This window comes from Euleptes europaea, chromosome 13 (genome assembly GCF_029931775.1).
Source record: "Euleptes europaea isolate rEulEur1 chromosome 13, rEulEur1.hap1, whole genome shotgun sequence".
NCBI lineage: Eukaryota > Metazoa > Chordata > Lepidosauria > Squamata > Sphaerodactylidae > Euleptes > Euleptes europaea.
Genome location: NC_079324.1, coordinates 65,189,804 through 65,216,119, shown reverse-complemented (window position 1 = coordinate 65,216,119; position 26,316 = coordinate 65,189,804). Strand labels below are relative to the sequence as shown.

General features: G+C 55.4%; 1 protein-coding gene across 1 annotated transcript in view; it reads left to right on the top strand.

Moving 5' to 3' along the window:
• TTC28 (tetratricopeptide repeat domain 28) overlaps nucleotides 1–26,316 on the top strand; it is a 114,353-nt gene that overhangs the window by 66,480 nt on the left and 21,557 nt on the right. Inside the window, exons 5-8 of the mRNA XM_056859126.1 lie at nucleotides 19,940–20,087; nucleotides 22,152–22,424; nucleotides 22,902–23,032; nucleotides 24,620–25,127. Coding sequence (XP_056715104.1) covers nucleotides 19,940–20,087; nucleotides 22,152–22,424; nucleotides 22,902–23,032; nucleotides 24,620–25,127 — 1,060 coding nt within the window. The remainder of the gene's footprint in view (nucleotides 1–19,939; nucleotides 20,088–22,151; nucleotides 22,425–22,901; nucleotides 23,033–24,619; nucleotides 25,128–26,316) is intronic.

The window sequence follows — 26,316 nt, the reverse complement described above, 5'->3', positions numbered from 1 at the left end:
AGGGGGCCAGGAGCCCCGGCAGCTTTAAAAGCGGATGTGGCAGATTCGTGGAGGAGACGTCTGTCATTGGGGCCACTAGCCATGATGAGTGTTGAGGGAACGGCTGCATACAAGGCAGCAAACCTGGGGGGGGCGGCAACATCAGGGAGCGGCCTTGGCTTCTACGCCTTGTTTGTTGGCTGCTGTGTGAAAGGGTCTTCTGGTCTAGATGGACCACGGGGGCGGGGATCTGATTCGGCAGGGCACACCTTATGCCTGTGAATTCTTCAATGGTTTCAGGCATGCCAGCCCGCTAGATGGGTGCCAAGTGCTAGTGCTCTGCCAGCTGCCCTTTGCTTGCCTAAATGTCCTGTGGGGACTTTGGGTGACCCAAGTGGGGGACCTGACTGGATCTCTGTTCAGTTCTCGAGGCTGCGCAAAAGGGCCACCGGGAGTTGCAGCTGACGGGCATCTGAGAATGCCACTTCTTTCTGACTGGTGAGAACCTGAGGGCAGCCGGGCCTCCTTGCTGTGCTGGGAGATGTGGCCATCCTCGTCAGAGTGGCCCAGAACTGCTGCTCAGATTTTCTGCCTTGTTGATCAGTGCCTGGCACCATGGCAGCCCCCCACCCCTCGGGGCCTGGTATGGTGCAGGGTGGCCTGCTGAGAGGAGGGAAGGAAGGGGAGTCCTTCCTTCCAGGCCCAGCAGTGGCCACGGGGAATCACTGCCAGCTCTAACCTTCCGAGGGGTAAAGGCCTGCTCAGGAGTAGGTTAAAAGCCCTGGAAGTGGGCGTGGCAGGCAGGGAGGAGGTGGCGAAAAGGCCCGGGCCAAGGGGAGAGAGGCCAGGGCAGCGAGGGCAGCCCGCTCGGCCTGGGGATCTCTGCAGTCTCCCTGCTGCAAAGCTAGGTGGCATTCTTGGCTGAAAGGGCTGCAGGCTGCGCACCAGGGACTTTGCAGGCACAGCAGCCCTGGGGGGGAGGCTGGGGGGGGCAGCTAACTCTGAGGAAGGGGGGAACAAGGTGGGGAGCCTGGATGGAGGCCTTGGCTGTGCAGTTGGCTTGTGGCTGTCCTGGCTGAAATGTGCCTGATAAGCTCAGGCGTTTACAGCTAAAAAGTGAGATGTGCAACTAAACCAGACCCGCGGCTGTTCCCCGGTGGCTGATTGATGTTGGTGAGACTCCCGGGAGAGGAAAATCCCTGATAGGGAAGTGGCCTCAGTCCCAGGGGCTTGACAGCTTATTACGTGGTTGGTAGAGGTGTCTGCTGCACAGAGACCAAACCAGCTCAGAGCTGGCATAGCAGGTGATTTGGACAAGGATTGCTGTTGCCTCTCTGGTTTTGTCTTGGCTGTTCCAGTGCAGCGTGGGGAAGGCAAGGTAGGGGCTTTCCTCTGTGTAATGCCGAAGAGCTTCTGTGAGCCCCTCTGGCAGGAGGAGGGCAGGTGTCGTAGGGAAGGAGCCCTCTGCTGCTTGGTTCCCAGTGCAAGAGCAGGTAGACACGCTCAGATGCTCCAGGAAACAGGGTGGCCACTTTTGAAGCATCTCAAGCCATAGAAGAAGGATCAGGCATACCTCTAGGCTTCCAGCTGCCTTGACCCTCTGGCCAGGAGTCCTTGCCAGCAGGGTTCGTGCCAGCTCTCTCGTGGGAAGTTTCCTCACTCCCCACCTGGTCTCTTTCCTCCTCCTCCACCTGCCTGTAGTTCATCAACTGAACAGGACATGCTTTGGGCCCTGATGAGGTTGCAAACATCACAGAATCCTGACTTCGCAGAAGTTGCAAACTTCACAGAATCAGATGAGCATGCCTATTATGTTAGGTGCTGTGGAACACGGGCAGGATGGTGCTGCTGCAGTCGCCTTGCTTGTGGGCTTCCTGGAGGCACCTGGTTGGCCATTGTGTGTGAACAGACTGCTGGACTTGATGGGTCTGGGTCTGATCCAGCAGGGCCTTTCTTATGTTAACTTGAAAGGGGCCTTAGAGTCCATCTAATCCACCCCCCTCCTCAGTGCAGGACGTCTGAACCAGAGCATGCCTGACAGAGGGCTGTAGAGGGAGAGTTCAGCCCAGGCAGTTGGCTCTGCTGCGAAACCACGCTGACCTTTAAGGATTTCCTCCTGGTTTCACTTGAAATCTCCCCTCCTGTAACTGAAGCCAAGTAGATCTCAGTGTGCTCTCTGGAGAAGCAAGGTGGGTAACGACTTGAAAGCCTGTCTTGTTCTCACTATATAGGAGAGGGAGGATCTTAGACCGCCAGGTAGCATAGAGCAAGCCTGATTTGCAAATGGGTCCTAGACAGGAGCTGGAAACTTGCCTCCCTCATTCTCCGAGTCTGTAGAATTCTTGGCAGCTGCTCTCTCAGCTGCCAAAGCAGGCGGGACTCTGCATGTGGGCGTGTGTGCTTGCTTTGGGGGACCTGGGCTGTGGAGAGATGCTTTGCCTTGTCCCTGGAGTTCATTCGAGCGGCCCTTGTACGGCGGCCATGTGCAGCTGTTCAGACTCCTTGGTTGGGATATCAGAGCGTTTGGATTCCACCTGCTCAGCACTTTCCTTCCTCAATTGCAGGGCGGCCTCGGCGACATATTCCGTTCGGCGCTGGAGACTCGCTGCTCGGCAGCCACAGGGAGCTGGGTGCTGATGGAGCGTTGCTGAAAGCGCAGTGTGTTTTCCTCCACAGCAACCGACCTCCTTAATAGGCAGTCTAGAATAATGATGGGGAAGGAGTTCTAGTGGGCCAATTATGGACATTTGTGGTGGCTTTCCTCCCAAGTAGCCTGAGGTCCGCGAAGCCTGGGGTTTTTTTTTGGAACGTGTGTGTGTGTGTGTGTGTGTGTGTGTGTGTGCGTGCGCGCATGTGTGCTCAGATGTCTTGGGTGTGCTCAGGGACAGCATGTACTTCTCGGCAAAAGGGTCCCCAAAGCCACAGGACTTCCCAGTCCTTAATTTCCAATGTTCCCTCCGTTGCTGAGGTCTGTTCCCAGCAATCTCCTGTGGGCATGGCGGTGGGAGGTCCCAGAGCTGCGTGTGCCCGTGGGCAGTTGCCCAGTGTCGGGGCTTAGGGGAGGAGTCCTGGAAGGCAGGCCGGAGAGGCAGGGGACCAATCGCAGCAGGAGAGCTTTGGTGAGTGGACGGCAGGGGAGGAGGCTGAGCGCAGAGCAGAGAGGCTCTCCTGTAGCCAGCCAGAGCAGAGGGGCTCACGGGGGCAGCAGCTCCCCTGCGAGAGAGATGGTGCCCAGGGGGCACAGGAGGCCTCCTTGCTCAAGCCCTCCCCCACCTGTGCTTGTGGGCAGTTCCTTCTGTGCCGGTGCTGTGTTGGGACCCTACACTTTAAATAATCCTGTTGCCATGTCCGGTGCGGTTTTCTGGTAGGGCACCTTTTCTGTTATCTCAAATTTTTGGAGGTGCCCTTAACCAGTTTGCGATTCTGTTCTGGGTTTGTTTGTTTGTTTGTTTGGGTTTTTACTGGAATTGTTGGGTATCAGAATAGCTGCTTGGTGGCCTCTTGTCCCTCTCCACTCTCTTGCCTCCAGGCCACTGTCTTGTATGAAAGCAGACCTGGCCTGCGGAGTTCTGTAACAGCTGGTAGTTGGCTAAACCTCTTTGGCCTGCGGGGCCCCACAAGGTTCCATCCTGTCCCCGCTGGTTGTCTGGCAGTTTGGGCTGTGGGGGGCAGCCCCCACCAGTATGTGGATGAGACTCAGCTTTTATCTCGCGCTTCCAGCTGATCCCAGGGAGGTTGTGGATACCCTGAGCTGCTGCTGCCGGGAGGCAGTTTTGGAGTGGATGTCGGCTAATAAACGGAAGCTTAATCCCGACAAGGTGGAAATGCTGCCGGTGAGAGGAAGGTCTCACCCAGGATTCAAAGTGTCACCCGTCGTGGTTGGGGATGCCTCCCCCTTGAAGGAACAGGTCCATAGTCTGGGGGTGCTCTTGGACCCAGGCCTCTTGCTTGAGAAGCAGGTGGCAGCTGTGGCCAGGGGTGTCTTTTGGCCCCCTTTGACTGGTTAGCCAGACCAGCCTTTCCTGGGCAGAAAAGATCTCTGGCCGCTGTGGTGCGGGCCCTGGTCACATCTCGGTTAGATCACTGCAGTGTGCTCTTGAGAAGTGTTGGGAAACTCCAGCTGGTGCAGAAAGCAGCCGCCCAGATGTTGGCTGGAGTGGGTGGCAGGGGCCGCTGAACTCTAGTCTTGGCTTGCCTACACTGGCTCCCAATCTGTTTCCAGGCATCACTGGAGGCGCTGGGGCTCACCTCTAAAGCCCCGCATGGTTTGGGACCAACATACTTGAAAGACTGCCTACTCCCCGATGAACCGGCCCGACCACTACAGTCATCTTCCGACGCCCTGCTTTGGGTGTCCCTGCCTTCTGAGATTAGGAGAGGGCCTTCTCGGTCATGGCACCAAAACCCTGCAGCTCTCTCCCCGGGGAGACACACCTGTTCGCTTCATTGCCATCCTCCACCCGTGGGTGAAACCTTTCTTGTTATGTTTGGTGTTCCCTCAGTGATCCCTCCATCCTGCCCAACCTATGTTTTTGTATATATATTTAGCTCTGGTTTTGTTTTAACAATTTTTATTGGTTCTAATAGTTTTTAAGATGTGGTTTTATTATGTATGTTTTGATTTGTGAGCTGTCTGGGTGACCCTTAAGAGGGCAGGAAGGTGGTGTGCGTTTTGTTAAATAAAGAAAGAGACAGGTCTGGGATCAGGAGCTTTGTGAGGCCCTTGCGAGGGTGGCCCAGGTCTCTGCCTGGGCGGCTGCGCCGGCTGCTACGGCTGCTGCTGCGGCTTGTTTCAGACTCCAGAAGTTGTTTGTTTGTCCCAGGTGTTGGAGGGGCGCCTTCGGCCCGTAAAGAGGCCAAGACGGAAGGCAGGTGCCTTTGAAGCGTCCACTCTGTGCCTGTGTCTGCACAAGTTCCCATTTTGTCCCTTCGTTTGGTGCAGGGGCAGGTGGGAGAAGGGGGCCGCATGAGCACAGAGCGGCATCAATTGCACGTGGCTGTTGGAAGCGACGCTTGCTCCCTGCGGATCGGATCCCAGATTGTTTTTGTTAGTCGAGATCTGCTCTCTTTAGGGGCCATGTGGATTTCCCGGGGTGGGGGGTGGGCTATGTGTGATTCAGAACATTTTACACTTGGGGGAGAGGGCAGTGCGCTTCCATGCCTCATTGGTGTATGCTGAAGACTTTCATTTCTTTGACTGATGGAATTGCTAACAAAGGCCTTTGTCTTTGTTTTGCTTGGGAGGTTACAATTTTTTGTCTGTTGTGGAGCCTCCCAAATCCATCCACACTGGGACCTTTGGCAGTAAAAGTCCGGATGATTCCGTGGGGGGAAGAGCAGCTGTCCTGAAAGGCAGTCTCTCCCCCCACCTTGATGGACTGAATTTTAGTGTGGTTTCCCAAGGAGATGTTCAGTGCATCCTGTTAGCCATTGTAACTTGGATGTGGAAGATGCAGAAGGAAAATCCAGCACTGTCTATTCGATATGTAGAAAGCAAGTCCTGGTGTACTCCAGTTACAGTTGTCAGAGGATTCTTCTGAACCGAGACCTTGAATTTTTAATTTTTGCTTTCTCGGGCTCCCTGAAGAGGAGGGGTGAAATGGGGCATGAACCGCAACTCCCCCTCCCTGTCTTGGGCTCCTTTCTGGCTGTGTGCCTGGCCAAGGGTTGTTCGGCAAGGGCCCTGCGCTGGAGCCTCAGTCCACAGTGAGCAATGTGCCCCATGCAGCAGAGCATGGGGGCAGGCCCTTCTGGCCTTTGCAACGGGGCTCCACTCTGGGCTCCTGAGTGCTGCGGGGACCTGACGTAATCACAGGCTTGCCATGGCCCCTGTCCCAGTGCGCCTGCGCTAGCCCGGTAGTTTCTTGGCAATTCATTGTTCTGCAAAATGTCTCTTTAAAATATTTCAGGAGTTACAGTAAAACAAACCCATTTTATTAATATCTGGAGCTTATGGACTCCAGATTTAAAGAGCGAGGGACTCAGCAGCAGATTTGGCCCTTTTATTAATGAATGAACGAGACTGCACTCATTTGTTTGACTTGACTTGGCTGTCTGCAGCATCGCCTTCTAGACAGACAGCGTGGCACCCGGAGTCCTTGACGTGACACTTGTGAAGGGCAGAGTCTGAAGAGGTTCGGCTCTGGGACGATTTGTGCTTGCTCGGCTGAAAGCCCTTTTGGGCCCCTGGGGTATGCAGCCGAGTCGAGGTGCCTGAGGGCAAGGGCGTCCTTTGGTGCAGCAGGAAAGGCACAGAGGGCATCGCCCAGCTCACCGAAGCCCTCAGACCAGCCGGCTTCTGTTTCTGCTCCCTACACAGGGACAGCAGTTCAGGCGCCGCTCTTCTGCGGGAGGGCTGACTCCCCCCTTCTGGTCACCTTGGCTTGGTGTGGCTGCATCGTGAGGCTTAGAGAGAGAGGCCTGTGCTGGGTTTCCATTGTAACTTGCTCTCTGTGCAGGTTCTCCAGGTGGAATTATTTATCATGCCCCCAATGGCCACCTGCTTGGCACTCTGCCAGAGAGGATGAGTGGCAGAGGGTGGCAGCGCCATGAAGCAAGGAGAAGCAGCTCTCCTCTGCAGCCGGGCTTGCAGGCGTCTTCTGTCTCTGTAGCGCTCTTGCTGGAGCCCACACCAGGATCGGCGGGCACTTTATAGAAGGCACGGAAGCCGCCCATAAGGAACCCCGTACTAAATAGCTGGAGAAAAGGAATTCCACCTGGGTGGCCTCTCATTTACAATAAGAGTCGTACAACTTGCAAGTGGAATTGATTGTATTACAAGAGATTTTTAAAATTCTAAGTTGTGTTACCTCTCACCAGTTCAACAAATTGCAAATAAAATGTTGACCTAGTTTGAGAGGGATAACCAAATTTTAGGGTGCACTGAGATTAACAGTATAAAAATAAATAAAACAAATGAAGGTCTCATGGTTGGGTAGGATTTCCATAATCAGAATGAATATAGCCTTGAAGTTTCTGTACAATTTTGATACAAGTGTTGACATTTTTCTTCAGAGGCTGAGGTCCAGCCGTGCACAAGCAGAGAGACATAACTGGATTTCACACGAGGTTTCCCACAACACTCAGCGCTTTCTTCCCTGTATGTTACAGTGCCAAGAAATTGGTTGCCCCAGATCTGGTGTAAGCAGAAACATAAGGGAGGAGACCGTAAGTCTGATTTAAGCGCCTGCGGCTACCAGCGTCTTTTCCTTGTGCTCTTTTTTTACTCTGTGTTGCTCTCACAGAACAGAGAGCAGGCGTTGGAGTTCCCTAGAACGCTAATCTGCCTGAATGATTGTTTCTTGGCGGTCTACCTTCCTCATTGAGATTAGTGCAAAAATAAAAAAAGAAGCAGCCGGTGGGGGGGAGAGGGGGTGTTTCAGGGTCCACGCATGATGGAGAAGCCCAAAGTCTGGGAATGTAGTCTGGAGATGTAATTGACCTTTTGCTGAATTATGGTGGTTAAGTGTCCAGTTCACAGGAGAAGAGAGTCACACCAAAGTCAGCACAAAAAAACACAATAAAAACAAAAAACAAACCACCCACAGAAGAGCAGTGGTGTGTAGTGAGAATGAAAACCCATTTTATTTGGGGAGAGCCTAGTGTTGGGGACAGGGGGTGCACAAAGGATGCTTCATCCTTGCAGTGAGGGCAGGGTCTGGCTGGCATAGCAGAGGGGTGGCCGGTGAAGCACAGGCATTCTGGCAAGACGCCCCTTCTTCCACCCAAGGGCTTGCTCACCTCCTTCAGTCTTTGCTTTCAAGACAGCCCTGTGAGGGAGGCAGGGCTCAAATACCGCTTCAGGGGCTGGGTAGGGAATTTACACAAGTCTCTTGTGTCCAGGTCCCCTGCACTGGAAGGAACTTGGCAGACCTCCTCACCAGAGACATGCCTTTGTGGCTTTTGTTTGCTCCAGAGAGAGTCAGCCGGAAACCCTGGAAGGGACAGGCTGGCTGCTCAGCAGCAGTGGGTACTCGCAGGACCCCGTTGTGGGCTACGTGCTGAAGAGAAAGGGTCCAGAGCAGCGGAGTGGGGCTTTTCATTTTGCGATTGGCAGTTCCAGCAGGCAGGCATGGAGGGAGGGGTGTCCCCCTTGGCTGGGGAGGGGCCGTGGCTCAGTGGTAAAGCATCTGCCTGGTATGCAGAAGGTCCCAGGTTCATTCCACAGCACCCTCAGTTAAAAGGACCAGGAAGCGAGTGATGAGAAAGAGCTCTTCAGCTTGGGATGCTGCAGAGCTGCTGTCAGTCTGAGTAGACACTACTGTCCTTGCTGGACCAAGGGGGTGGGGGGGGGGCATCTGATTCCAAATAAGGCAGCTTCCTCTGTGTTCTTCCTTCCCCACTGGGCTGAGGTCTCTCCAGACCCTCCTGGGGCACTGCAGCTGCAGTAATGATGTCAGTGAGTAGCAGAGGTTCCATGTGAGCCCTGGGCACTAATTCAGCACATGTCCCACTGGGGCCTAGGACCAGGAGGGCTTCCCTTCCGGCTGCTCCAGAAACTTCAACTGGTCCACAGTGCAGTGGTGCGGGTCCTTACGGGGACCCCTTGGAGGGCACACATCCAACCAGTGCTCCGCCAGCTACACCAGCTCCAGATTGGGCACCGGATCAGGTTTAAGGGTTTGGTATTGACCTTCAAAGTCCTAAACGGTCTGGGACCATCATACCTGCGGGACCGCCTCTCCTGGTACACCCCTCAAAGAGGGCTTTGCCCAGCTGGGGAACATCTGCTGGTGATCCCTGGCCCCCAAAGCATCCAGCTGTCCTCAGCCAGGGCCAGGGTCTTCTTGGCTCTGGCCCCGGCCTGGTGGAATGCCATGCCCAATGAAATTTGAGCCCTGCAAGACTTAAAGCAATCCTGCAGAGCTTGTAAAACTGAGCCTTTTCGCCAGGCATATGGTCGAGGACAGCGACGTGGTCTTCCGTTGGTCTTCCATCCGGCTAGCCTCTCCTCCCCCCTCCTTCGCCGCCTCTGCTATGCGCCCGCAAATGATGTAGCTTGTTATGCTGCTATAGTATTGGTGTTTTTATTGGCTTTTACTATTAAATCTCTTATGTAATTTGTATGAAATGTTGTAAATGGTTTTAGAGTGTTGTTCGACACTCTGAGCCTGGCTTCAGCCAGGAAAGGGCGGCCTATCAATGGGATCAATCAGTCCAAACATGGAGTTTTTTCTAGGGAGGACGGTGGAAGGCCCTACATGCGTGTGCCGCCTCTAGGTTGTCCTGTGAGGCCGTCGTCACTTGGCTCCCCAGGAGACAGGTGTGCCCCCAGTGCGGGAGCAGGCCTCCTCCTCAGAGGAGGAGCTGCTGACAAATGGGCAGGCCCTGGGTTGGGCTCAGGCGTCCCCTTCAGCAGAGAGCCCCGACTCGGTACACCTGGCACGGGAGACGGACCGCTCGGAAATGTCTTGGAAGGCGATGGTTGCAGTCGCTGCCATCTGGGCTTCCCATGAAGCAGCCAAAGCAAATGTCTCTCTGCTGCCTGTTGTACCACGCAGACGGCTTCATGCGGGTTCACAGGCAGCTCTGTCGCAGGCTCCCAGGCCTCCGGCCAAGGGATCTGCCTTCAGGTTCCCTTCTGCCCGCCCGCCTGCCTGTGTGGTGGTTGGGTGCAAGGGTGTGCCTAGACCTGTTGGCTGTGTGGGGCCAGAGCCTCCTCAGGGGGCTCATTCGATTGACATCTGCTGCCTTCCCTGCTCAGGTACGCACACTGACAAGGTGATACTGAGGCTGCATTCTGACTCCAGCATTAAGCAGCAGATGGGCAAAATGGATGCCAAGAGGGCATCACGCGCCAGGAGCAATCAGGCGGCCTCACTTGTTTCTCGCTTTGTCTGTGGCTCAGGTGTCGGTTTTAGGGGCCACCTAAAAGAGGGAAGGGGGTCCTTTGAGTGCACCCACAACTGGGCAAGGAGTAAACAGGTTCTTTATTTGACAGGAGAAATGATTGGTCCCCTGTAGGTATGTCTGCCTTGGCTAGAGGCTGGTGGCTCTGAATTGTGGGATCATGAAGGAAATTGTGAGGGAGAACAAGTCTCAGAAGCAAATACTTGTGCACAAAGGTTGAATTGAATTACTGTGATTTCCCTTGGTGTAGAAACCTTGTTCTTCTACGTTTGCATCAAGTGAAGCTGTTATTACCTTCCAGGTTAATATTTTTTTACAAAAAAAATGCAGAAGTGAATATTTAATTATCACTGTACATTGAAGAATACAAGTGAGGGACCTGCAAGGACTTGTGGGGGCATCTAATTTCCCCCTCCCCCACTATTTCCTCTTTCCTTCAAGCTAGCAACTCCCACACCCTCGCTTCCCTGCTTCCTTCTTTCCTTTCCTTCCACCAGCCAACCTACCTTTATCTGCCCCCTCAACTTCCCTCCCCCTTCCCACCCGCTGGCAGCTTCTCCCTGGGAAAGCCCTGGTCCTTTGCACAGTGGAGGCACCTTCAAGGAATTGTTGGGGGTACCTCATTTTCTCCATCCCCTCCCCACACTATTTCCTCTTTCCCTCTTCCTGGCAGCCCCCATATCCTCACTTTTCCCTGCTTCCATCTCTCCTTCGCATCAACCCACTAACCTACCTTTTATCTGCTCCCCCATCTTCAGCTATATTTATTATTTAATTTACTTCATTTATATCCCACATTTCTCCACAATGGGAACCCAAAGCAACTTACATCATTCTTGTCTCCATTTTATCCTCACAACAACCCTGTGAGGTAGGTTGGGCTGAAGATGTGTGACTGGCCCAAAGTCACCCAGTGAGCTTCCACAGCAGAATGTGATTCAAACCTGGGGCTCCCAGATTCTCATCTGAAAATCTAACCACTATACTAGATTAGTTTTCATGGACTGGCTGCTGTTGAACAAGACCTGGGAGAGTCATACAAGTTGGATGGTAGCAAGTTACCTGGCGGTTGCTGCTGGTCCTGGTCCCAGTGAGTCCTCCTTCAAAGGCCAAAAGGGCCCTGCCTCTTCCCCCAGCCTTTTATTGACAGAAACCAAGGCTTGAAGGCTGGCAGTACTGTTGCAGTTGCCTAGCAGCAGCCACTGAGAGCATGTTGGCAGAAACTCTAATTTCATCTCTAACTTTATCATTCTGGATGAATGTGTCTGATTTTACATTAGCATCCTCAAGACCTAATGTTGGTCTGTCTTTTTACAGGCTTAGGAAATTTCAGGCTAAGGTTGCTGAATACACTGTTCCAGGGACAGTTGCAAATGCCAATTCTTGATCCTGCAGACTTAGAAGCAGACATAGAGGAATTTAATGAAGCATTTCATAGATCATAATCTATTAGTAACCAGTGTTAGCTACAGATCCTTCATTCCATATCTGATGCCTACACATAACAAAGGACGTACTTCAGACATTTTTTTTGCCTGTGCCATGGTCTGAGCTGGGGTAGGGGCAGATAAAGTGGTCTTCCCATGGAGACGTACAGAGTCAACTGGGTTTGGGGACTCCCTGAGGGATTTTAGATAACAGTTGATAGCTCTGGTGAGGCTGTGATGGGAACCGGGAGAAGCTGCTGGAAGCTGTCGAACTGGTTGCCCCGGGTCACCTTGTCCCACCTTTGCAGTGGAATCTGGCACCTTGATTTGCCACAGAGCTGGGGGACTCGAAGAATGCCAGATGTCTAGAATGGTGTTGGCAAAAAACATGAATGGGGTCAGGCAGAGGGTGCTTTAGAGCTCATGGAAAGGTGGTGGTGGTAGAGGTGGGCAACTGATAATCTTTTCCACCTTGTGGAAAAGGGCTGCCTGAGGAGCTCAGAAAGGCTCCCACACCTCTGCACATGTGCAGAACATTTCTGTTCTGCAGAGCAGTATAGTGGGACAGTCCAGAAGGGGGCTTTTATACGGGAACAAGGTGGTATTCTGTTGCAATGTTGTCTGTATCTTCTTGCTTTTACTGCAGCCATCTGCCCTTGCAGTCCACTTTCCGCATCGTCGTGCCTTAGACAGTTTTCTGTTTGCATTGGCTTTTTTTTTAATTTCAGTAACCCTAATTCTGTCGCACTGTTGATTGGATGCGTTCTGTTCTTTAATTGAATTTTTATTTATATTTTGTAATCCTCCTTGAGTCTCACTGAGAAAGGTTGGCTATAAGTGAAGAAATAAATAGCAGGCCAGAGACCCTTGGGCACCATGAGGGTGAAGAAGAAGGGCTGTGCTGGAATACAGAGGGGTCAACAGCATCTCCTAGTGGAGCTGTTCTAGGAGCAGGGCCGGTATTTCATCTTGTTTCCATCACTGTATCCATCATTAGGTTTGGGTGAAGGAACGAGTACCTGAAATTAAGAGAAGCAAACTGGAAGTGCAGAATCGCTTGATGAACATGGAAGTGATGGAGAACCTCAAGGGCCAGAGATGGCAGAAGGATCTGCCTGCGACTGGCGCACTGGCACCAGGAAGTTCTGTCTGGTCCGCGACACAGATGCAGCAGAGGCTTTGGGGGTAAATGGAGTCAAGCGGCAGATATGGCCAGCCCCACGCAGCATGCCCTTTCATGCAGCTCTTGAAGCCAAGATACTTCTCCTGAGCTAAGACAGCATGCCTGTTTGCTGCAGACCTCTCGACCATCTCCAAGGAGTTCAGGGAATAAGAGAGGTGGGTCAGAGGTCTGAACCTCTGCCGGATCCTGGGGCAGAGTCTCGGGTGCCTTTGAGTCGAGGGCAAAGCAGAGGCCTGGGTCTTCCTGGGCTCCAGCACCTCCCAGCATCGCTGTTGTCAGGAATACAGGACTTTTTGGAGGCCGGCTCTAAACCGAGGCGGCTGCTTCTCTCACGCTGCGGCTCTCTTTGTCAGCGGCTGCCCCGTGTGATGCTCTGAGGGGCCTGTGGAGTCAAGTGATGCATCTCATCTGATTTCATGCTTTCCTGTGCTGACATTTAAGATTCCTTGGCGAGTGAAGTGGCATTAAGATGGAGGAACGGCGAGGCAGGCTGTGTCTTCTGATCCGTGAAGTGGAGCACAAGCGGGGATCGTGACCCGCATGCTCTGCAGGGAGGCCGGGCCGGGCCGGGCTTGCCTTGCCACGCGTACTTCAGATGGTGGGGGAGGGGGAGCGCCCTGGGCCTGTTTCCGCAACCTGACTCTGAGATCACGGAGGCTCGTGGGGCCAGGCGGGGCCCCGTCTTCAGTGGCCCGCCTTCAGCTCGTGGGCTCAGCCAAGCCTCCTGTCTCCCAGAAGGGGTCCAGGTAGATCAGGGATGGGGAACCTCAGGCCCTGGGGCCGTATGCAGCCCCCAAGGACATTTTTCGTGGCCCTCAGGAGCTCTGGGGCCGTATGTGTGTGTGTGGGGGGGGAGGCATGGAGGCTGGGGCCTGGTCGCGTGGGGGCGGCGTGCGTGGGTGTGGGTGTTGAAGGCTTTTCTTTCTGCCTCTTTTTCTGTCACTCTCCTTTCTCTCCCTCTCTCCCTCTTTTTCTGTCTCTTTGTCTATCTCCATCCTTTTCTTTCTTTCTCCCCTCCCTCCATTTCTTCCCCCCTTTCTCTCTCTTTTCCCCTCCCTCCCTTTTCCTCTTTCTCTGTTTTCTTTCCTTCCTCCCTTCCTTTCCTGCGGATCGGCTGTGGGCTGTGCCCCCCTGGCGCCTCGTTTGCTCGGGCCCACCACTGGCTGCCCTCCCGCCTGGGAGTGGGGGAGGATGGGGGAGCAGGGGCACCCTCCAGGCCTTCTCTGCATGGCCTCCCCTGGGGTTGCCAACCTCCAGGTGGTACTGGAAATCACAGGCACTTATGGCAAAAAGACGAATTATAGACAAAAGTATGCTGTTACAAGGTCTATTCAAAACACAAAGTGCACATACATACAAAATACAATCAATGGCAATTACATGAAATACATGTGTGAAATCTGTATGGTAAAGCATCAATTGTCTGTAAGACTCTAGGTCCTTGAAGGTGTGTTAAGACTCTAGGTCCTTTAAGCTGCGTGGTGAAAGCCAAAATAGGTCTCCGGTAAGTATCCTATTTCGCAAAACGCTTTTTCGTCATTGGCAGTCCCCAGAAGCTGATCAATCAGAACGAGTGTTCCAAATTGCAGGCACATAGCCTTCCTGTAAAGCCGGATGGCGAATCTGCGTCATGACGCTTGTTTGTACCTGGCCCTTGTTGTGTGAGTTTTCCGATTTGCAGTCTGGGGTCCAGGCTCAGAATTAGCTTCCTGATTATATTGGGCTGGCATTTCCGCAGCCAGTTTATGCCCGGGACATTGTCTACAGTCATCCGTATGGTTCGCTGGTCTGCCAGCCTCCCTGTGGCTAGAGAGGGTTTTCTGGTGCCTGTCCTTTCTGCTTCTGCTTTCAAAGAGGGTTCTTGCGAAGGGCCAGGTTTAGTCCTCTGTGGCCAAACATGGATGGCTGTTCTGCATTATTGGCAGGAGGGTTCCTCTGGGGCGCGGCGGGCAGGAGAGCCGAGTGACTGCTTCTGCCTGGCATAGGGCAGGCTTCCCTTGCTTCTCTTGTGTGATGTCTGTTTGCCAGCCTGGGCCGCCTTGTGTTGTTCGCCTTGTGTGTTAGAACCTGCATCTCTTGCGCACGTGCCATTGGTTTACGCACGGGGAGGGGGGTACAACTGAGTCTTCCTGGACAGAGGCGGGGGGGGGCAGGAGGAGCTTTCCCTCCAGCAGCATTTGTCGTGCGGTGGGAGCGCTGCAGAGGCCGTCCTCTGGAGGACTTGTGAGGTCCGTCACTTGTGGGTGATCCGTGGATCTGTCCCAAGAGGCCCCCGGCTGTGTCTCTGAAGGGGTTTCGGTAACTGGAGGCTCCAGCTGTGGCTCTGGGATCTCCGGTGACAGTGTCCGGGGTGGGGGGCAGGGGGTCCTAGGGGAGCCACGTTTGCAGGGCTGAGGTGAGGGGCGATTTCTGCAGAAGGCCAGGGCTGCAGCTGCAGAGCGGTGGGCCAGCACGCCCGCCAATGGCGAAGAAGGGCTGGCGGCTAAAGCAAAGCAGATGTCCTGCTAGGAGGGGATCTGTGCGGGCTCCACCAAACTGATGTTTCTCGACCTCTTTGGAGCAGTTCACTAAAAACAAGGGGTTTCCATAGCAACAGCTGCGAGATGTGTGATAAAGGGAAAAGAGCAGACTGGAAGCGGCACATGGCCAGGGCAGGCCTCCCCTTCGCGTGCCAGACTCTTGGAAAGACGGGGTGGGCGCGGGCAGCCGAAGGCACGCGGAGCCCTCCGTCTCACCACCCTTCGCCGGAGCTCCCTCGTCTGGTCTGTTTTCCCTCTGGCGACGACCTTGTTCTCATGCCGGTCAGAGGATGGGGGCTGGAGGGGAGATCTTGTGTGGCAGCCGGGTCAGAAATCGCCTCACAACGGGTGGAGCTGAGCCAGAGGGCAGACTCAGGTGGGCCCTTTTAAGGGCAACCAGGACTTGGGCAAGATGTGGAGCAGATCCGCGGCCCCTTCGCCACATGCCGGAGGTATTCTGGGCGGCGTCTCTGGCCTTTGCTGCCTTCTCTTCCGTTGTGCCGTCTGCTCAGGGAACCCACCTGGCTTTGTGGTTAGAATGCTGAACTAGGTAGGACCTGGAAGCCCACGTGGACAGCCCCCCCCCCACGCTGTCGTGGAAGCTTCCTGGATGAGCTTGGGCCAATCCCACACACTCAGCGCATACCCGCCTTGCAGGGCTGTTGCCTTGCCCGAGGAGGTCAGGAAGGCTGCCGTGTGCTTCTGTCATTCATTCCACAGGGTGTGCAAAAGCAAAGTGTTTAGGAGGCTGTTTTTACAAAGAGCCCAGGAGGACAGCCGCATGGCAGAACAGTCCACTCTGTGGTTATGGCTCGTAGCCCCTGTTTTTACAGCCTTGTGTTGTACATTTTAACCCACTTTCTGTCTTGTTCGTGCTTTACCTGCTTTAGATAGTTTTTGTTTAGACAGTTCCCTCCTTCTGTGGCCCCGGTCCTGTTTCGTTGTCCGTCTGGTTGCCCTGTTTATATCCTGTAATCCTGCTTGAGTCTCGGTGAGAAAAGCAGGCTATAAATAAAGCCGCTGAATAAAGGGGAGTCTGGCCTGCCTTGCCCAGACAGCACAGCCTGGCTGCGGTAGAAGGGGCTGCTGGGTGTCCGGCGCCATCTCTTTCCCAAGAGTCCCATTCTGGCCACTGAGCCTGACCCCCCGCTCAGGGGCAGGGTCTCCAGTCCTGGCAGGCTACTGAGGAAATGCTCCTCCAGCCCGAACCAAAATGCCCCCGGGGTCCTTGCCAGGGCCAACAGCGTGTGTTGTGGCTGGAGTAGAGGCCAGGTGGGCGACCCCGACTCTTCTAGGCCAAGGGCTGTGTTGGCTGTTGTCATAATCTCCCCTGCCACCCCCACCCCCTGCCAGGCATGTTTCTTCCTCCTCCTCCTCCTTGTGAAGAGCGTGGATTTGTGTGGTACCATGGGGGCGGGGGTTGAAATTAAATCAAAAGCGTTTTCGTCTAGACATTAGGAAGAATTTTTTGACAGAGCGGTTCTTCAGTGGAACGAGGCTTCCTCGGGAGGTTTTGAAGCAGAGGCTAGATGGCCATCTGTCAGCAGTGCTGATTCTATGAACTTAAGTAGATGATGAGAGGGAGGGCATCTTGGCCATCTTCTGGGCATAGAGTAGGGATCACTGGTGGGGGGGAGGTAGTTGTGAATTTCCTGCATTGTGCCGGGGGTTGGACTAGATGACCCTGGTGGTCCCAACGCTATGATTCTGTGATTCTTTGTTGTCAGAAACTGCCTTTCTCTTTCTTCCCTGTCCCAAATACCGACTGGATTTGGGAGGAGGGGAGGGCATCCTGTGATTTCTCTGAACTTTGGGAGCCCTTCGTTCATACCTCAGTGCCACGAGATTTCGTGCCCCTTCTGGGATGCTGTGCCTTGTGCCCTCAGGTCTCCCTCCCTCTCCCTGGTGCTGAGTTGAACAGTGAGCCGGTCTTCCTTCTTCTCTTCCCAGCCTCCTTGGGGTATGCAGGCTGCAAAGACGTGGCCCTTTGGTAGCAAGCCCGGCCTGTTTGCCGCTTCTTCCTGGGGGGGATCCCTTGGAGTCCAAATGCTCTCCAGGATCTGGTTGCTCCTCAGCTGGGTTTGCAGTACAGCGACCTGTTTGGTTCAATAACAACACATTTATGCTAAAGGTTAATGAAATGAATTCTGCTTCTATCCAATTCATTAAAAGTGGTTCTACAGTCATCGCTTGCTAATGGAAAAGAGATTAAATATTCATGTCTATAAATTTCCCCTGTCATTTCTGATTTTGCTTAATCCCTGCCTCCGTGCACGGGCTCCTGAGCCGTGAATCCCCTCCGTGGATACTAATCGCAGAGCGGTTCCACTTGGGTAACAAAGGCCTTGGACGTGTGTGGCAGCCCCACGTCTCTGGCACTGGGGAGGGGGCTTTGGCTCAGTGGGTGGAGCCCCTGCTTGGCACAAAGCAGAAGGGCCCAGCTTCAGTCCCTGGCAGCAGTTTGACAAGGACCAGGTAGGAGGTGATGTGAAAGACCCTAACCCCCTCCCGGAGACCCAGGGGAGCTCACTGCCAGCTCTCGAGGAGGGCAGATTTGGTAGATGGTGCAGAACGGTAATCTGGGCATTTTCTGAGGAAAAAGAAACGTGGGTGGGTATGGGTGTGTGCAGAAGAAGTGCACCGTACAGTCCAGGGAACGGGCAAAAGTCAGATCAAAATTATTTAAAACAGATCCTCTCTAATTCATGTGGCTTTTGCACTGAAACAAACTATTTGTGCCATATTAGCAGCCTCAAGGCGCATCAGAGCCGAGGTTTTCTAGCGTGTGGTTTATGGACATGGAGGGTTGGGTTGTGAGTGGGAGTTCTGTGGATTAAAGGGCCCACCAGGAAGCCCGTAGACCCAGTTTTGCTTTTCCCTGTGGGCCACGCACAGTCAGCACTGCAGGGCGCGAGTAAGCGAATCTCTGACTGGCTAATTGCTAAAAGGGGAGTGTCGGCCTTGCAATTATGCAGCCAGTCCTGGAAAAAACCTGATTCCCCGCCTGGGTTTGGCTTCCTTAGGACGAAAAGGCACTTTGTAGTTCAGGTCGTGAGAGGAGATCCTTTTCCTCCTGATAAAGTTTCCTTATACTGGATCAGAGCTCGTGTCTTTCCCAGCCCTGCTTCCTGGCGTGCTTTTGAGGTGCCGTGGAGGTCTCTATTTACTACGCCTTCCTCCTCAGTGGGAATGCAGAACAATTTGCATTGTTCTCTCCTCCGTTTTATCCTCACAACAGCCCTGTGAAGTAGGTTAGGCTGCGAGTGCGTGACTAGCCGAGCCAGTTATCATGACAAAGTGAGGATTTGAACCTGGGCCTCTGAGATACTTGTTGGACACCCTAAACCAGTGGTTCCCAAACTTTTCGGGCCACCCCCCCCCTTGGTTCCACAACTTCAACCCAAGCGCCCCCCTACCCTATCCTATAAAAAGCAGTATTCAAAATAGGGGTTTGCATGATGCACTAAAGATAATAACAGTAAAATTGTTCCTTTGCCACACGGCTGCCTGCCCACCCAGGGCAGAGAGAGGGGGAGAGGGAGGGAGGGGGAGGGAGGGAGAGCCCCCCCCCGTAGTGCTTCACAGTCCGCCTTGGTTTTCACCGCCCTGAATCATTTTTGAACAAGTGACCAAGCGCTGCCCCCCCCATACTGATCCTTGTGGGACCCCACCGCTCACTCCCCTCCGTTGTGAGGACTGTCCATTGACTCCTGCTCTCTTCTTCCTGGTTAACCCATTTTTAATCCCTAAGAGTAAAGGGGGGAAAGACTTCCCATCACCCTTCTATCCCATAACTGCTAAGCTGACTGGGGAGTCTTTGGTGAGGGCTGTCGTCCCAGTTCAGCCCCGTTGGCCTCCTGGAGTTTTAAGCAGGGCCGTTGCTCCGCAGGGAGTCCCTGGTGCGGGAGCTGCCTGCCTGTGCCTGGGGTATATGCCCCTGCCCCTGGGGGGTGGTGGGGTGGGGCGGTTGCACGTGCCACCGGAAGCTGTCACGCTCGGGCAAGTCGCTGTGCTTCCCGGTGAGGGGGTGTTCTGACTCCGTCCTCCTCCTGAGGAGCTCAGGGTCGCACCCGTGGGTCTCCCCTCCTCCACTGGGGCCTCAGAAGAAGCTTCTGAGGTAGGTAAGGCTGAGGGCAAATAGCTGGACCGAGGTCACCGGCTGCATTTAGAGGCCAGCTGGGGGTCATTCCTGCCCCTTGGGGCTCTGCGCTGGCTTCTCGACAAGAGCAGCGGTGTTATTCTCCAGAGATGACCCGGAGCTCCGGCTTGTCTGAGTTTTAGTGTCAGAATTCTGCCCCAGAAGCTCAAGTGTCATAATAACTGCTGTACGTGTTTGTCTCTCCAGAGTCCTGCTTGAGGAAAGCTTACAAGTAAAAAAGTCATAAATGATCAAGAGAAAAACAAATATGTCTCTGGGCATGTGCAAAGTGCTGTGTAGGAAGAGCAGGGGCAGCTTCTGAGCACTCTCGGGCTTCCACCAGGCCTTTGCTTACACAGTGGTGCTCCTGTCCTTGTCCAGTGGCGGGTGGGGGTGGGGGTGGGGGTATGCGTGGGTGTGCCGAAACGGCTTCCAGGCTCCTTCCCCGGCCACCAGCCAGTTTGGGAAAGTGGGGCAAAACCAGCTGAGATGCTGCCTGCCCCCCCCCCCGTGGGTGATCTGCTGAGCCTGCGTCTTTCCCACATTATGAGCAGCCGTGGGGAGGGGGAGGGAGCCCCTACTCGGTCAGGGGGAGGGGGCGGTTAGCTGCCAGCCTGGTGCCGGGGCCCCTCTCCCTCTGAGGAGTTAAATAGCCATGGTGGGGGTGGGGGGTGGGGGTGGCGCAGGAGAGCCGGTTTCGAACTTTAACCAACAAGAGTGGGCAGTCCAGAGGCAGACCTGCCGGGGCCTGGCCTGGCCTGACCCTCGGGGCCCGGCCGCAGGGGGGGACCGCTGGGCCGCCTCCGCTCTTGGCTGAGACCTCCCTGTGCTTCTGTCGTTGCAGGCCTACTTCCGACAGGGTGTCGCCCTCCAGTACCTGGGGCGCCATGCCGACGCCCTGGCAGCGTTTGCCTCTGGGCTGGCTCAAGACCCCAAGAGCCTGCAGCTCCTGGTGGGGATGGTGGAAGCCGCCATGAAGTCTCCTATGCGAGGTGAGTGCGTGGGCACTGCCCAGTCCTGCTCCCTGGTGCTGTGGGGTGTAGCAGATCCCCCGGGCCTCCGGCACACTCCCAGAAGGAAGCTCTGTTTGCCTGTGGGCTTGTCTGGCTGGCCGGGCACCCGCCCATCCTTGGTTTGGATTCCGCTTCCTCCAGCAGAGGAGGAGGAGGAGGAGGAGGAGGAGGAGGAGGAGGAGGAGGAGGAGGAGAGCAATGGAAGGGAGTGCCGGCCAGGGCACTGCCGCATTGCTTGCTTGCTTGCTGCCAGGAGGGACCTGCTCTCTCCCACTCCTGGGCACAGCAGGCTGATTCCTGGTGGGTCAGGGAAGATTGTCACAGTCCTGCTTGTCTCCGCTGTCTTTCTGAGAGCCCGTTTCCATATCATCCTCCCTCTCTTAGCAGCCCAAATAGCCTAGCTTAGCCCACTCTAAGCGTTGTTTGGGAGCTAAGCAGGGTCAGCCACAGCCAGTGCTTGGATGGGAGACCACCAGGGGAGGCTGGAGTTGCCACGTGGTGGAAGGCCAGGGCAAATCACCCCCACTCCCGTTGGGGTCCCCATAAGTCAGCCATGACTGTTCTCTGAGGAGCAGATGGGCTGGGGATGGGGGAGTTCCTTCTACGTACTTTCTACGCGGTGTAGTGGTTAAGAGCGGTGGTTTGGAGCAGTGGAGTCTGATCTGGAGAACCGGGTTGGATTCCCCACTCCTGCACATGAGCGGCGGAGGCTAATCTGGTGAACTGGGTTGGTTTCCCCACTCCTACACATGAAGCCAGCTGGGTGACCTTGGGCTAGTCACGCTCTCTCAGCCCCACCCACCTCACAGGGTGTCTGTTTTGGGGAGGGGAAGGGGAGGTGATTGTAAGCCGGTTTGATTCTCCCTTAAGTGGAAGAGGAAGTCAGCATATAAAAACCAACTCTTCTTCTTCTTCTTCTTCTACTTTTTGGGTGCGAGGAGGCTTTCCATCCTAGCAAGATGTGAGAATAGAAACCCTTGTCCTGCTTCAGCCAGAGCCCATTAGCGCTGAAGTGCTCTGAGCTTGGGCTAGAAGCTCGACCCCCTCAGCCCCCTCCTTTCTGCCAGCTACACATTTGCAGCTGGGCTCCCATTCACAAACAGATTGCAGATTGCAGTCCCAGTGGCTGAAATATTGGGGTGAATTCTAGGGTGCTGGTCCTCCATCACCCCTTTCCCCCAAGCTAAGGCATGGGACAGCCGCAGGTAGGTTGTGTTGGAGCCCTGGAGACCTGAAGAAACAACTTTCTGGGTTCTTCAGTTGGAGAAGTTAGTCCATCAAGTTGTTTATTGAGGATACACAGAAATATGGGAAATAGGAGGGAGTGAGGAGAAAGGAAAACAAGAAAAAGCTGCCCTTTATGTGGTCTGTTCATTTGAAAATCCTGGCAAGCCCTAAATACGACATGGAGAGACCATGTGAAGGAAAGCTGCCACGTGCGTGTCCTGAGCCAAGGGGCTTCCTTTTAATCCCTTGTCCGGTTTGCACTGGGGCCGGTCTCCTCCTAGGGGACTGGAAGAAGGACCTTCCTTGCAATGAGCGGAGGTGAGCAGCAGGCTCTGGGTGGGGGGTGGGGGGGGCCACATACACTGACCACACCTGAGGGCTGGAGGCCGCCATCTTTCCTTCTGGGGTCAGACAGGAATAGTTCCCGGAAATGGAAGGGAGCCCTCCTCTCGGGGCGCTCGCGCTCTTGGGAGGATGCGGCCTTTGAGGGGCAGGAAGGTGGGACACGAATGCGGTAAATCAACCAAAATAAGAGGGGGAGCTGCTTTTAGTTGAGTCTTCTTAGGGCTGGTGTTGGTATTTCCTTTACTGGCTTGCCACGGGTTTGGTGTTTGCTGCTGTGGTGATGTTGGGTGCTGCTTTTGGTCAAGTGGACGAGGCCCCCGAGGAAGAAACAAGCACCCGGCTCAGCCCCATGGCTTCTGGGGGGCTTCTCCAGGCAAAGACGGCTTCCTTCGGAGTCGACCCGAGCAGCTGCCGTCGTGGAGTGGGACTGCTGAGAGTGCTTCTCCCCCTCCCTGTCCCCCCTCCCTTTAGAGTCCCTCGAGCCGACGTACCAGCAGCTGCAGAAGATGAAACTGGACAAGAGCCCCTTTGTAGTGGTCTCTGTGGTCGGCCAAGAGCTGCTGACGGCCGGCCACCACGGCGCCTCAGTGGTCGTCCTGGAAGCGGCCCTGAAGATCGGCACCTGCAGCCTGAAGCTGAGGGGCTCCGTCTTCTCCGCGCTCAGCAGCGCCTACTGGTCCCTCGGCAACAGCGAGAAGAGCACCGGCTACATGCAGCAGGACCTGGACGTGGCCAAGACTTTAGGTAGCCGGATGCCTCGTGTCATGAATTCGCTTGCGGGGGGTGGGGGGGCTGTCGTGGACCAGCCCTGGGAGGCCCCGTCGTTGGACTGGCTCATGGGCAACCCACCAAAGAGGACATTGCGCCCCCCCCCCCGTCACGCGAGAGAGCTGCACGTGTCTTCCCTCGCACAGTCCGGAAGCCGCCTGGAGCCGGCCTGAGAGACGGTTCCGGGAAGAGGGTTACCATCTCTGCTGGCACCGGGAGCCCGAGAGCAGTGTGGGGGCTGAGATCAGTTCTTTCCCTGAATCCCTTATGCTGGGGGTGGGTGTGTGGGGGGAGGGTGCTGGGTGAAGGGCCCGGGCCAGCATGGCCCCCGAGAGCTGGGCACTTGGTCTCACTGCCCTGGCTGGCTGGTTGGCTTGCCCTCCCACCCACCCGCCTGCCTCTCCGGAGGCCCCTTCCTGGCTCAGACGTGTGTGTTGCTTGCCTGTCATCCAGGTGACCAGATGGGCGAATGCCGAGCTCATGGGAATCTGGGCTCTGCGTTTTTCTCCAAAGGAAACTACCGGGAGGCCTTGACCAACCACCGGCACCAGTTGATGCTTGCCATGAAGCTCAAGGACAGAGAGGTAGGAGGGGGCAGGGGGCCTGCCTGGGCAGGTGACGGCCGACTCCTGAGGCGGTCCTGTGTCCACACTGACAGCTTCCTACCTGGGGGTCGGGTCTCTTGCGCCCCTCCTCCTTCCAGGGATTCAGTATTTCCCTGGGGCTGGGGGGGGACACGGGCGGGCGGGCCGACACTCCCCGCGTGGGATGCCGGGTGGGGGCTGCGGACCTCTGGAAGGGCTGCTGGTCCAAAGCCCAGTGAAAGTGGCAAGGCAGGAAAGTGGTGGGCCAGTCCCTCTGGCTACGGCCTGACGGGCCAGGAGCCCTGCCAGGTCCTCCCGGGGAGTGACGGGGGATCCTTTCCCAACACAGCTGCTGGTCCTCAAGGAACAGGGGCCGAGCCCTGGGACGGGTGGCAAGCCTTGGCTCTCCATGCCGCCCTTTCCCCGGGGTGGGCTCAGCAGCACGCCGTCGGTGGGGCCCAGGTAGGGCATGGTAGGGCCCATGGCGCTGCCCAGCGGGAGGCTGGCATCTCTGCCTCTCTGGCTGGTTGGCATCGAGGCTTTGTGGAGCAGGCGGCAGAGCGCGATTGATGTCCCATTCCCGTTTGTGGCCCACCTGGGCACATAATCAGCAGCGGCTGCCAGCAAACGGCTACTTGGGCTGTGAGAAAGCCGAGAGCCTCTTGCATTTCCTGCGGACGTCACCGCAGGGAATTACTTTGGCGCTTTCTGATGACATCATTCCAACCTCAGGGCTTCCCTCTAAAGGCACAGCTGTTTTTCTTGGCCCCTTTGCAGCGGCGGGGGGGGGGGGGACAGCAGCAGCAGCAGCAGCACACAATTATTGTAAAGGCTGCAGCAGAGCTGATGTGAATTTCCACCCGGAGGCCCCCCGCTGCTCTGGGCTGTTCGGAAATGAGGTCATGGTTTTGCCCCCCCGCCCCAAGGGGGGTGTCAGGAGCCGGAGGAAGAGCCGGTAGAGCACAAGATGCTTCTTGCCGAGTGTGGGGGTGAGTGAGTGAGTTCGGCAAGGATGGCTACCACTGCCCCCCTCCCCCCAGGAAATCTCTCCTCCACCATGTGCCCCTTTGGCCAAACACAGGGCATGGGAGGGGGGTTCCTCTTTCTGCCCAGATTCCCCTGCGTGGTCTTGGGGCTTCTTTTGAGACAACCTGTTGCTAATAAGCGGAGCGGAGCTGTGTTGTTAACACACCCCTGTTTGCCCAAGAGCTGCCAATCGCAGGGTTGGGCTTGATAATGGAAACGAATGGCCAGGGTCGCCACGAGAGCCGGACTGTTCTGGGTGTGGAGGGAGGGGGTGGCCGGAGCTTTTGTACTGGTGGGCCCTTGCTGTGTGACCCGGAGTCCCAGGACACATCTCTTTGCACAGCCCCACAGGGCAGTCTTTGAGGCCTGCTGCTGCTGCCCAGTTTCCAGCGTCTCCACCACCAGGGTGGCAGAGCCTCTCTTAGGCTCCGCCCCGGCTGCCTCCTGGGACCCTAACCCTGCCGGGCCCTCTGCTTAGCGGGGAGTGTGTGTCCCTGTGCCAGGCAGGCCTGCCTCCCTGATGCCCCCTCCCCGTCGACCACCTTTCTCTCTCCCTTGCAGGCAGCCTCCTGCGCCCTCAGCAGCCTGGGCCACGTCTACACGGCCATCGGTGACTACCCCAACGCCCTGGCCAGCCACAAGCAGTGCGTCCTGCTGGCCAAGCAAGGCAAGGATGAACTCTCGGAGGCGCGAGAGCTGGGCAACATGGGCGCCGTCTACATCGCCATGGGCGACTTTGAGAACGCGGTGCGCTCCCACGAGCAGCACCTGGAGATCGCCAAAGGGCTGGGCAACAAGCGTGAGGAAGCCCGGGCCTACAGCAACCTGGGCAGCTCCTACCACTACCGGCGCAACTTTGACAAGGCCATGTCTTACCACAACCACGTCCTGGCGCTGGCTCAGGAGCTGGGGGAGAAAGCCATCGAGATGCGCGCCTACGCTGGCCTGGGCCACGCTGCTCGCTGCCTGCAGGATCTGGAGAGGGCCAAGCAGTACCACGAGGATCAGCTGCGCATTGCAGAGAGCCTTCAGGATCGCGCCGCTGAGGGGCGGGCCTCCTCCAATCTCGGTCAGTGGTGCGCGGTGGTCTGCTTTTTCCTTGTCCCCAAGCCTCAGGAGTAGTGGATGCCGGAGGGGGTGAGCAGAGGGGGGTGGGGCAGGGGATAAAATGCCCCTGTCATTTTTAGGGTGGTTAAAACAAAATCGGACTGTGAAGAGCTCCAAAAGGATCTCTTCAAACTAGAGGTGTGTGTGTGTGTGTTAAGTGCCGTCAAGTTGCTTCCGACTCATGGCGACCCTATGAATGAAAGTCCTCCAAAATGTCCTATCCTTGACAGCCCTGCTCAGATCTTGCAAATTGAAGGCCGTGCCTTCCTTTATTGAGTCCATCCATCTCTTGTTGGGTCTTCCTCTTTTCCTGCTGCCCTCAACTTTTCCTAGCATGACTGTCTTTTCCAGTGACTCTTGTTGTCTCATGGCGTGACCAAAATACGATAGCCGCAGTGGAGGAGTGGGCATTAAAATGGCAAATGAGATGCAATGTGAGCAAGTGTAAAGTGATGCATATTGGGGCAAATAATCCCAGCTTCACATATACACTGATGGGATCTGTGCTGGCAGCTACAGACCAAGAAAGGGATCTTGGGGTGGTAGAGGATAGCTCGATGAAGATGTCAACCCAGTGTGCAGCTGCTGTAAAAAAGGCAAATTCCATGCTGGCCATAATTAGACGAGGAATAGAGAATAAAACTGCTGCTATCATACTGCCCTTGTACAAATCTGCGGTGAGACCACACTTGGAATATTGCGTTCGGTTCTGGTCATCACACCTAAAAAAGGATATTGCAGAGCTCTAGAAGGTGAAGAAAAGAGCAACCAAAATGATCAGGGGACTAGAGCAACTGCCCTATAAGGAGCAGTTAAAACGCTTAGGGCTGCTTAGCTTGGAAAGAAAGCGGTTAAGGGGAGACATGATAGGGGTTTATACAATTATGCATGGTATGGAGAGAGTGGACAGGGAGAAGCTTTTCTCCCTCTCTCATAATATTAGAACACAGGGTCATCAGCTGAAGCTGGAGGGTGACAGATTCAAAACTGACCAAAGGAAGTATTTCTTCACCCACAGCATAGTTAAACTGTGGAACTCCCTGCCCCAGGACTCTCTGCCTCACCTGGGTTTGGAAGGCTGCTTGTTTGCCGTAGTAACAAACTTGATTTTTTGAATTGAAAAAGTAAATGCTCTCAGTTGTGTCGCAGCT